This window comes from Dreissena polymorpha, chromosome 14, assembly GCF_020536995.1.
Source record: "Dreissena polymorpha isolate Duluth1 chromosome 14, UMN_Dpol_1.0, whole genome shotgun sequence".
NCBI classification, from domain to species: domain Eukaryota; kingdom Metazoa; phylum Mollusca; class Bivalvia; order Myida; family Dreissenidae; genus Dreissena; species Dreissena polymorpha.
Window position 1 is genome coordinate 27,745,759 of NC_068368.1, and position 12,593 is coordinate 27,758,351.

General features: G+C 32.1%; 1 protein-coding gene across 2 annotated transcripts in view; it reads right to left on the reverse strand.

Annotated features, from left to right (window-relative positions):
- The window catches only part of LOC127857946 (uncharacterized), a 39,359-nt gene that overhangs the window by 19,745 nt on the left and 7,021 nt on the right, over window positions 1-12,593 (reverse strand). Inside the window, exon 1 of one of the 2 annotated variants that reach the window (XM_052394724.1) lies at window positions 6,540-7,018. The exons of the other annotated variant lie outside the window; for it this stretch is intronic. Within the exon in view, the coding sequence (XP_052250684.1) occupies window positions 6,540-6,882 (343 nt within the window). The 5' untranslated portion in view covers window positions 6,883-7,018. Of the gene's footprint in view, window positions 1-6,539; window positions 7,019-12,593 lie in introns of those variants that run through there. 2 annotated transcript variants of the gene reach the window in all.

Here is a 12,593-nt window from a genome sequence, read left to right on the forward strand (position 1 = left end):
CTCTATTCAAATTACAAAGAGAGAATGATCAGAATTTATGTACTGAAATTCATTTACAGAATGAGCATTTTATTATCAAATGACATCAATTACTTATCATTATTCAATATTATAATCATAAAAGATATACAATATACAATCTAAATCGAAAGTGCAACATGTGTATTGCACATACAGGTTTTCGTTCATAATTCTAATTTGTACTTCCATATCAGCTTTATAATTATAAAAAACTAACAATTTAAATAGAGAGAATAACAGCCGATATATTATTAGCTTTTATAAATACGTGTACTGCTTTTTCATGTTGCAGATTTAAGTAATTGCTTTACCATGCTCCTCGTAAGAATGAGTAAATAGTCCATGAAGGCCAGATTTTCCGATCATTCCGCTCTAATGACCCGTCAAGGAGACATTACAATTAAAATAGTATTTTCTCTCAGCGTTTGATCTCTCAAACCAAACATCCGAATTTTAAGACATTCGTCCTGTGCATTAGCTGGACATGCATACATTGTCAGGTTGCGCCGCTCCAGCCTTACCTTAAGTTTAAACCTATTTATTTTAGCTCGTTTGCATCGAAAGTTTAAGGCTTATTTGAAACCCTCTTGAGTCCGTTTCCTGGATCTAAAACCAGTACTTGGTGTCTTTGAAAGAGATCTAAAGACCGCTCCGACGGTGTGGATTGAAACCCTAACCTCCCGGTTGTCTTGTCAGATCACATGAACTCATGATTAGAATTAGATGAAACAATATATGCAGTATCCCTACAGGTTTGTCATCCGCATATTGTCATGTCGTTAAGTGAAAATGATTTTTAATAGGGTCAATTCCCTTTCATTAAAATTTACTCATGTTCAAATGATTTTTTCCATTTTCCGCACAATTTCTTAAGAATTTACAGTATTTATCCGAATTTGATACGTGTTCGCGGTATTATTATAGGGTGGACATGCGAGTAGTTAAAGTTGATTCTAATTCTGTGATTTGCAAAGATTTATCTACCTTCGAAATTTGTTTCTCTTCGTATGAGATCTCGGAAACGTGTGATCCCAATTCGGAAACGTATATGAAGCATAGGCTGAACAGACATGCACACATTGTCAAATCATTCCGTTTAATTGCCTGATCATTTTACCAATATGGTGCTCTTTCAAATGATAATTGTTTAAATTGTCTAAAGTCAATTAAAATTCTGATTTAAATCGGTATGAGACTTAGGTTGGTTGGAGGCTATTTTTTAATAATCTCTTCTAAGGGAGAACTGCTCATGTATACGTAAGTCCTGATTTCACATTTGCATACATTGACTTCTGGAAAGTTCTGGAAAAGCTTATTAATCAAAGTACTGTTAACTTTTGAGAAGCTATTACCATAAATACAACGCAAGACTCTTAAGGTACGTTATCAGACCTACTATATTTACCGTTCAGTAAATGGTATTAAACAAATTGAACATTATCTTCAGTATTAAGTTCCCAATCAAATGTCTTATTCGAAAGTACAAAATATCGTTATCAGATTGGTAATGTACAATTTCGGTCACTTATTAATTCAAGTAGTTTAATAAATCCTCATTAATTTTTGTCTTACTCATGATGTTCTAAACAAGTATAAGAAGTAGCATGCCCACTTTTTATCTCTGTGATTGATTTTTTTCAGAAACACATGTCTTTTTGCTTAAGTAGTACCAGAAATATAATTAGCAAACCATCGACTCTTATATGGAGTTTTACGAAGTTCAGAAACACAGTAAGTACAGAGGTGTTATATTCAAGTTAGTATTATTAATGTTACTGTTTATATTACTGCATTTCGATACTTGCTTAGATATTATTGTTTAGTAATCTTTGTTTTACTCCGAACAACGCATCGGCTATTTGTTTTAACATAAATTGAATGTCACAGTATGATAAAACTATCCGATGATTTATGCGTAAAAGCATATTTTGAATGCACAATCAAATGAGATATCAAGAACGACCAAATCATTGGACTTTTCTTGTTCTATGTTAATTCGATGCTTAAAGGCACACACTTTATTTGTCATAGTAAATGAAAGTATAAATAACATATTTTATCTATGCCAATTAGAATATATATGGTGGTTACAGGGTATAAAACCGTCTTTGAGCGCTTTAAAACTTAGCAATAATCGCGTTTGTCGAAATGAACGTATACGTCTAGAAATCCTACTTTCGGTTTTAAAAGCGGTACCGTTTGAAAAATAATAAATTACTTGCTAACTAGGCTATAGATTTAATTTTATCTATGACAATTAGAATATATCTTGCGGTTACAAGGTAGAAATCTGTCTTTTTGCGATTTGAAACTTAAAAATAATCGCATTTGTCGAAATGAATGGACGTATACGTCTAGAAATAATACTTTCGGTTTTAAAAGCTGTACTGTTTGAACAATAATACATTACTTGCTAACTAGGCTATATATTTAATGATAATTTTGCACACTTTCAAATTGCATATATATGTATTGATTAACACGTATCTCATTTCAAAGTCAGGGGCAAAGTGTGTGGCTTTAAATGTTTCGTCAAATCCTGGGCTGACACGATAATCAAACAATTACATTTTTCAGAATTAAAAAATATTATTTAGTAAAATGACATATACCAAATTGGGCACGCATTCCGCATATATAACTAGCAATTTTATTAAACCTACTTAATGAACAATTTTTCCGATTAGAGGTGTTTAATGTTCATAAACCAAACATTGTCTGCAAAAATATAAACTGAATGTTTGCCTTCATAATTCTAATCATAAATATTGAAATAATATCATTGTTATGTGCATTACCCATCGTATAAAATGATTTAAATATGGATTTAAAACACTGATGTTCAGCAGGGAAAAGAAGTATCCGAATTATGAATTTTGGGTTTCCAGATATTTATTGCATTATAAGCAATGAAGAATATTCCATTAGACAAAATTAAGTTGCTTAAACTTTAAAGAGTCTAGCGTCAAATCAAACAACACTTTGCTATTTTATTTAATATTTTATCCACTGAACAAAACATGCCTCTAAATCGCCGATCCCAGCTTCCAAATTAAAAGTCTCGTCCTCGATTCGGTTTATTAAGTGAACTAGATATGGTGAATTTTAAAAGGGTCTATTTAGTATTATTACGTCATTGTCGAAACCATTGTTCGCTCAAACATGCTATGCTGTTTGATAAACGTGGGAAATTACGCTCGAAAATTATGAAATTAAAATGAGCACTTTCATTGAACATGTCTACATCTTCACTGAACTTCAACCAATGGAAAGGCAATGAGATATTTTTAAGGAATTTACAGATTACAATAATTAATTCATTTAAATTAATCGCCCTACATTTCATACATCGATTGTAGTGTGATTTACATGATATATATGCAGGTATTTAAAATAAGCGTGCAGTTGATGATAACCTTAGGTAGATGTCGCTCTGTCGATCTGTTTGGTAGCATAGCCTCGTAGGTATTTGTGATGCAGCAGTTTTCAAATTACACGTTGGAGACATCTTATTCTTCAAATTTAAACAACATTGCTCTTTTATCAGCAAAGCGTTGTTTCAAATCGTAAGTCTCAAGTTTGTGAGATAAGTAAATAAGGAAGTACGCTTAAAGGGGCCTTTTCACAGATTTTGGCATTTTTTGACTAATTCATTAAATGCTTTATATCGATAAATGTAAACATTGGATCGTAAAAGCTCCAGTAAAAAATCAAGAATAAAATTAAAAAAAGGAAAAGAACATTGCCCGGACCAGGTTTTGAACCAGTGACCCCTGGAGTCCTGCCAGAGTCCTGAAGTAAAAACGCATTAGCCTACTGAGCTATTCCGCCGAGTAGATAAACCTACGTATTTTATACCTTAAATAAGCAATCTTCGTAGTTTCACAAAAATTTAACGACAAAAACAGAACTCTCCAAATTATTCAATCGTTTCGCGTTGCAACGCTTTATAATTTTTAGGTTTTAAAATCGTCAAAAGATGCATATAATGGCTATATTAGACCATGGTAAATGTTCAGTATTACTGTTTCCTCACAAATATCATAACTAAAACGAAAATTTGCGAATCTGAAACAACTTTTTTCAATTTTGTCAATTTACCAAAGCGTGAAAAGATCCCTTTAACTTGCCGCTGATATCAGAGATCCAATTGTCTACTTCAACATATTTGCGTGTTTTCGCCATGTTTATACGTATTCGGTATCGACATATTTTCACTTCCTTCACTTCTGTAGAAATACTTAAATACGTTTTTGTACAAATAGAAGAACGCGGGCTCAGTGCAAATGATACAAATTGATTTTTTATATTGGGTACAATAGAGAAAAAGCATGAACTCATTGTCAATAGTATACTAAACCTTTAAATGTTCTTAATCTTAAATAAATAAAAATAACACTTTGACATTAATTTTATAACCAATTACTCCTTACTTAATCAATATGTTGTTGGAAGAAATTAAGTCATTTAAATAAAGGATACTTTATATAATATTTTTGGATTATACCCATTAATTGATCTATTAATGAAAAAAAACAACTGATGGAAACCTTTCTACATTAAAAATAGGTAGTTTTAGAAGTTTAATTCACGTTTCAAAGCGTTCTCTTCGACCGTAAATGTAAATGTACGTATTTGCAACTTAATGTTTATCAATTGTAAGTGATATTGTAAAGTACTTAAATTACTCCAATTACGAAGCTAGGCATTTAGTTATGTAAGCTTCAAGCGTTTTTGTATTGAGTGTATTTCCCTTGAGACAAAAAAGCTGATTTCATTGTTTGCTCTAATATAACTTCACGAAAATGAATGCGATAACGTAAATCATGAAGCGATATTTAAAGCCACACACCTTGAAAGGAAAGATAATTTAAGTATAAATAAGAAGCATACTTTATCTATTCCAATTAAATATATATGTTGGTTACAAGGTAGAAATCCGTCTTTTGGCGCTTTACAACTTAAAAATAATCGCGTTTGTTGAAATGGACGTATACGTCTAGAAATCCTACTTTCGGTTTAAAATCGTCGAAATTGTCGAATCTTCGATATCGGAGGAAATAAAGAATATATGGTTTTAAAATTAAAAATAAATAAATAAATAACTTGCTAATTAGGCTATAGATTTAATGACAATTACGCACATTTTCAAAGTGCATCTACATGTATTTATTAACATGTATTTCATTTCAAGGTGTGTGGCTTTAAGCAATTATCGAGAGGCGGAACTTCGAAAACTGAATTATAAACATAACTTACAGTAAAATAAAATTATAGTAAGTTAACGAAATTATTTGTTTTGATTCTTAGAAAATAAAAAAATCTATAACAAGCAATTTGCATACGAGATAATTCACATTCAAACAATTATTATCGGTCATGTATCTGCATCGTGGAATAAAGAACCACTAACAACGGCATCTATACAGATTATCGAAAGACACGGGAATAATAAGCCATTGATTTCATTTGATATTTCATCAATAAATCCGCGGGCGCCAGTTAGCAATCATTTGCTGAACATGAAAAACGGAGGTTGCGATGCGGTTATTAACACCTTAATATTTTTCGACAGAGCACACCGTTCGTTTCACAAAGTACACTGCATTACTGTCTAGAACAACAACACAGGGGTCTACACGTGAATGCATGAATTATATACCATAATTGCTAAAAGCTAAATTGCCAGTAGTTGTTCCTTATACACATCTTACCGCTAAAATTGAAACAACACAAATATTCAATTTGGTCCTGATCAATCGTAATTTTACTATACATGCGATAGCATATGATGCGTTTCAAGTAAGAACACTGCATTCAAATCACAATGGTATTTACTCAATTCTCACAATTTTTTGAATATAAATAAACGTATTTCTTCCGATTCATTTTTCTCAATAAAATGACGCCATCACAACTGATTTAATTGTAACATGCCAAAATATATAATTTGTGGACAGCGCCTATATTTATATTTAACAACGTGTTAAACATGGGGAAAAGGCAGCTTAATCGATTAATATTTTTGATTTTAATGTGCATAATGAATGAAAGTAAATTATGAATGAAGATTTTATAATCATGAGGAAAATGTGTTACTTTTATGTACACAAATTATTTACACAAGCAAAAAAATTATTACGACTCTGATAATATGTCTTAGAACTTTGTCAGCAAGCTACATATGTAAATCAATAATACTACTCTTCTTGAATGATGTAAAATGGGTTAATCTAAGTTCCGGTGGTATATCTACTACTACTACTACTACTACTACTATTACTACTACAACTACTACTACTACTACTACTACTACTACTACTACTACTACTACTACTACTACTACTACTACTACTACTACTACTACTACTACTTCTACTTCTACTTCTACTACTACTACTACTACTACTGCTCATTATACTACTACTTCTACTACTACTACTACTACTACTTCTACTACTACTACTACTACCACTACTACTGCTACAACCTTTTCAATACTATATAACAATGGTTACCTTCCTGACAGCAACTGCCATGATAAATATCTGGACATTTACAACTCCAGGACAAAAACCATCCGCCATTATAACATTGCGTGTTACAATCACGGGTCTCATACGAATCTTCATGTTCTAAATGACAGTTGCGTTTGCATTCATCAAATTCCCAGTCCGTATCGCAACATAACGACCGTTTTCGTGACTGACTTCCACCTCCACACGTTGCACTGCATGAGCTCCAAGTCTCCCATGAAAACCAATCACATTGATCTACACCTCCCGAACAGCCATCGAAGAACCACAAAGAACACAATTTAAAGTTGTTTGCAAACAAATATAACACAAGTAATAATTTCATTTTGTAAACTTATTCACTTCTTTTAGGCGTGATTAACCATATTAGAAAATGGGATATCCAATACATATGTTAAACGACTTTCCGGATTTAACGAAAAGCTTCAATTGAAGCGATCGCAATTGTGCCCGGATATCGGTTGCAGTGTGCGGTTAAAGCATAACAGAGTATTTCAATAAACGCACAAATGTGGTATACGTTGTTAAACCCCATTGACTGTAAAAGCCAATAAGTCAGAGCGATACGCGGAGATTTATGTGGTTTTAAAGTTGTAAGAATATTTCGTTGTCTCTGTATAATTCTAAATTTATCGTTTCTTCAGAGAAAATTAAAATAAAACACATTAGTCATCATTTTTTTTGTATGTTAGCAAATAAATTACATGACTCGAATCGCGTGATGAAAACAGCTTAATCGCAGAAATGTAAAAGGTCTAAGATAAAAAATATGTGTATTCATTTATATACTTTGTAGAAATTCGAATAAGATATAATGCTTATTAAAAAAGTAACAAAGTTGAAGGTTTTTCCATGATTGAAACGACTCGAGCAAAACTGAATCTACGAGAATCAATCTTTTTTTTTAAACATTATTTATCAGTTATTTAATACCACGAATTTACACAAACCGACCAAAATATATTGCAAATGATCGCTTCACAAGTACAAAAAAGATATGTCGCAAGGGTTTTATTCATATTTCTATACCAAGTGATGAAAACCAATGAGATCAGATACTACACCTCAACAGCCAACTTCATACCGGATTGAAGTACTACGCCAATTTATGAAGATATATCTGTTATGTTAGACAAGGGCACACACGTCTTAAAAATTATGTTTTCGCAAAATATTCACAAAGTGCGCTGAAGCACTGGGATATAATGCATTTGTTAGTATCTATCGATGTATGCCAAATGCGCGAGGATTTGCACACAGAATTGTGTTACGGACAGATGGAAGGTTAGACGCACGCACGCGCTCACTGAAGGGGGTTTATCATTTCTATATTACTACGCAGTTTGGCTTGGGATACAAAAAATCAAATACTCGTTATGAATTCAAACAGTTAAACGGCTAAAAAAGATAAATATTTAAACTGCTTTGATAGGATGATATTATTTAATGTTTCAACAGAAGGGTAACCTAAATTGACCTTTCAACAGTTATCAATATTTGTATTTTATTATCAGCGCAATAGTTGAACCCGTGCATAATAGTTTGTTAGATAAGTAAATCAGGACGTAAAATTTATTTTCCACTGAATTAAGAGATAAATTTTCTATGCGCTGATTGGTTCTACTTATCTTTCAGTTCGATATGATGAGTGATATGTTGCAAGAAACTTCCATAGTAGTAGGTTTGTTTATAAACTTTACGCTGCTTTATCTTTAAAGTAAATTCACTAATCAAAAACTGTCCTTTTAATCTAGGCTCAGAGTTTGCATAAAAACCTACTATCTTCTAAAGACGCAAACAAACTATTGAAAATATAAACTTCAGACGATGTTTTATCAATTTATATTCAATTTTAACAAAACAAATCATTGATTTTGTTGCATTTTTGAATACTTATTTACGACCTTTAACTACGAGAACAGGACTCTAAAACAGCCGTCTAAGCCAGTATCGTTATTTTAAAATTGATTTAAAATTATTTACGGGATAACCAAAGTCAGTAGATAAGATTTAAAGTTCATACTTCCTTAACAACAGAATCAGTGACAGTCCGGTAGTAAAAAGTAGTACACGTTATGTAACCTGTGATATTTTATTAGCACTTCATTTGTTAAGCTTTGATAAATCATTCATCAAAGTCTAAACCACGCTTATATGAATATTAACACAACGAATGCGGTCTGTAATATTCATAATACAATAATGAACCATTTAACAAAAAAATTCACAATACAAGGGGTATTACGGCATCTTTAATTAATCATAAATTGTTTGTAAATTAACAAATTACTATCCTTATAAACAAATTTTAAAAATAAATCATTTGTAACCCACACTTTACTCTGCAAAATAATACATGTTTTGGTAATTATTAATCATTTGCTACATGTAATGAGTAACTATACACGAAATATCAGGTTATGTGTCTGAAGTAATTTGAGGAAGTACATTACACGTTCGTATCAATCGTTAAGTAATTTTGAAATAACATACTACATTTTCGCAAGCTCTTTCGAACATTTGCATGCTTTACCCGAAATCTTACTTACAACATATTGCTATTTCTAAAATGAGTCATTTTGTTTAAAAAAGGCGTCTGCCATTTAAACAAAGATTGAATAGCTTTGGTAGCCATGGACATTAACAATATCACAAATTGTTTACACAGACTTTAAATGTTCACAATTACATTTTTTGCATCATGTCTAAATAAATATCCTTTCTAAAACACAATGCGTTGGAAACCGATTTATGGATCGAGATTACTAACAATTGATGTGTGGTTAATAAACGAATAAATTCTAAAAAAAACACTTGAAATCTATGTGAACAGTCCATTTTTATGTTTATCAAAATAGAAAATCTACAAACAACTTAGAGTTTAATACAAATACCTTATCAGCAGTTTAAAGAGGCGAGCCCACTTGGCTTAAACACAATTTTGTCTGAACGACGTTAACAATGTTGCCATAATTTTAAAGGTCTTTGAATGTCGTAAAATCCGGGTTAAAATTCAGATGAAGTGAGGACCTACTAAATGATTAAAACTATATCATATAATTTAGTAGTTAATCGTTTAATATTTATATATAATTGTCCAAGGTTCTTAATAAAGAATTAGTAGGTACATTCTAAATAATTAGTAGGTATTTACTTAATATGGACTTGCAAGCATGTATGTCGTTATGTTATGAACAAGACCGTGCCACTTATTAAAATTAATCAGAGGTCCCACCTGAATCGACTACTGTTAGCAAATAACTGTTCATGTTACATTAAGTGCTTAAGCAGTCAGAAAAAAGGAACATTTAAAATAACGAAAACATAATTTAATTAAGCTGCATTTAGGTGTATTTTCTAATATTTGCGCCGTATATAAAACATGTACGTAATAACGATCCAAGCTGTTACAATTTTGTATATATGTGAAAACATTAGAGCAACAAAAACAAAATGATTTATAGCGAGGCGACGACAATTGCGGACCGATTGAAATACAATACAAAATAATTCATAACAACAACAACTTCCATATTTTCGATGCATTTGATATTTTAAGATTTTCTAGTGCAGTGTATTGACAGACATATTGAGGATTGATAAAGTGGGGCATCGTATTCATTATTTGCACCTGACACTATAGATTAATGTTATTATTTATGTTCATGTATTGCAAATTTACACATGTCATTGCTGATTCATTGTGTCATATTGTCAGTTAAACACAATAACGAACACAAGTCCATTCCAGTTTTCATTACGATTTATAATTGTTGATTAAACTCTAACACAACGTTTTCCAATGTCCGTTAAATATTCTGAACAACACGCTATAAATTCGGATGCCAAACGGCGTCCGCGACAAAAACACATTGTACTGACCAAGTAGCAAGCGAATATATAGAGAATACATGGTTGGTGCAGAGATGGAGAAAGTTTATCCGGTGAGGCTTAGAAAAAGAAAATAGGGCGAGCTTTAGCTTTAAACTTTCTCCATCTTGGCACCAACCATGTATTCGATTTATCCTGCTTCATTTTAATTTGTGTCTTTAACACATTTTATCAATGACAAATGATTAATCGGGATAACACAATAATTATTCGAGTCGGGCCTCCAACATGTACACAACATTCCTTTCGACCAAATAACTACCGATTGTGACACGTAAAAAATAGTTCCACATTAAACTGTCATTTTAATAATTTCTTTTGGTAGATATATATATAAGATATATAAATTTGAAAAATTAATTCAAAATTTAATATGTTCATTTGCTAGAAATTGAAAAATAATCAATATCAAAACAAAAACTAAATTTTTGTTCAAGTTCAAGGTCGTTGACTGAAACAAGTGTTTGTTAAAACGGATGAACAGTGAGTTGCAGTAACGTTTACACTTCACGTGAATTATTTCATGTAAACTGAAAAATTGTGGATATTAACAGTTGCGCCTGCAAATAAGGATTGGACGCTTTGATTGATTCGTCCATCTATGTTTACGGAGACGTTTGAAGCTGCTGTCACGGTGGGAGTCCCAGAAGATGGCAGATTTGAGACGTGTACTTGACGAACATGTGGGTCAGTTGCTTCGGGGAGAAATGAAGCTTCCTGTTGTTGGAGATGCAGTGATTTTTGAACATCAGTTGAGGTACATTTTTTTGTGATGGTCGTCATGCTTTCATTTTTCATCTTTTTATTGTTGGTTTTATTTAAAATTTCAGAAATTTGGCGATGTTTTGTTTCTGACAGTGAAGAGTAATTCAGGACAGATTGCATGTTTTTATGTCCAGATATCTGAATAATGTCCGTCGGTGCTATACCATTGTCCCTAAGTTTTGAGACTAATGTCTGCCGTGTTGCATGGTTAGTAAGTTTCTTGTTTTTGTCAAGACCAGCTTCTTCGCACATAACTTTCAATAATTTTCCAAGTTTTTTTCTCCTACTCTATTTTTTGTGAACCATTTGTCATCTTCATTGGTGGCAGGAATTGTTCTAGTGGCCAAATAAAATGAATCTTCAGGATTCAAAAAATCTAAAGGTCTTTTAATAGCATAAAGTTTGTACATGTTCACAGGGCATCTCTGTGGGTCGCTGGTCGCCCAAACTTTAGGCCTTACTTTCCGGATATCGGACACAATATCGCCTGTGCGAGTTTTTGTCTGCCGCTACAAAAGATTTAAAGATTGTTAAATAAGTGTTTTCAAGTTGTCAATATTATATTGATTTAGGTTCAAGCCAAAGAGCTGCATAGGGAAACTATCAAAATGTTACATTTATATAAAAATAAAAATAAAAATTATTAAATGGGATTTTTTTTACAGCATTAAAATTGGGATAATTGTGGGGTTTTTTATGAAGAAAGTTCCATTTTCTGGTACTTTATAAAAGAAGGATAGCTTAATTGCTGGATATTGTGATCATGATACATCTGATAGTTGTTGCTGATATATTTAATACTTATTGCAAAGCCATTAAATTGTAAAATCAGTTCTGTAGTTCAATGGAGAACAACCTGTCTTCATAAAGATAGGGATATCTGAGTTCAAGTCTCAGCAGAAAGTTTACACTTGACTTTGCAATAAGACAGTTCAATATAATATTTGATAAATAAGTGTCTGTTTTTGGGATAATTACCTCAAATTATAATTCTCCGTAGTTCCTCGTAATCCAAGTGAAACACAATTGTTGAACCACAGTGTGTTTAATAAAGCCTTTGGCGATGTACCGCCCAGGATTCCACGGTCATAGAGTATATCGATTTCTTCGTCACTTATTGGATCTGTGGCATTTGGTTTGTTTCCCTTTCCCATTTTTTTAAGAGTTCTTTGTTTTGCCTTTAAAGCATCCCTTGTCAGCTGAAAGTGATTGGTGTTGGTTTCTTGCATTATTTGCACAGGATATTTGTTGCGTTTGAGTTTCCGGTCAATGCTTGAGATCATGTTTCTTATTGTGCTTGGTTCATATTCCGAACCATCACATTATCTAACTGAAAGAACATAATTTGCCAAATATTCGTCCAACATATCGGGGCCTATG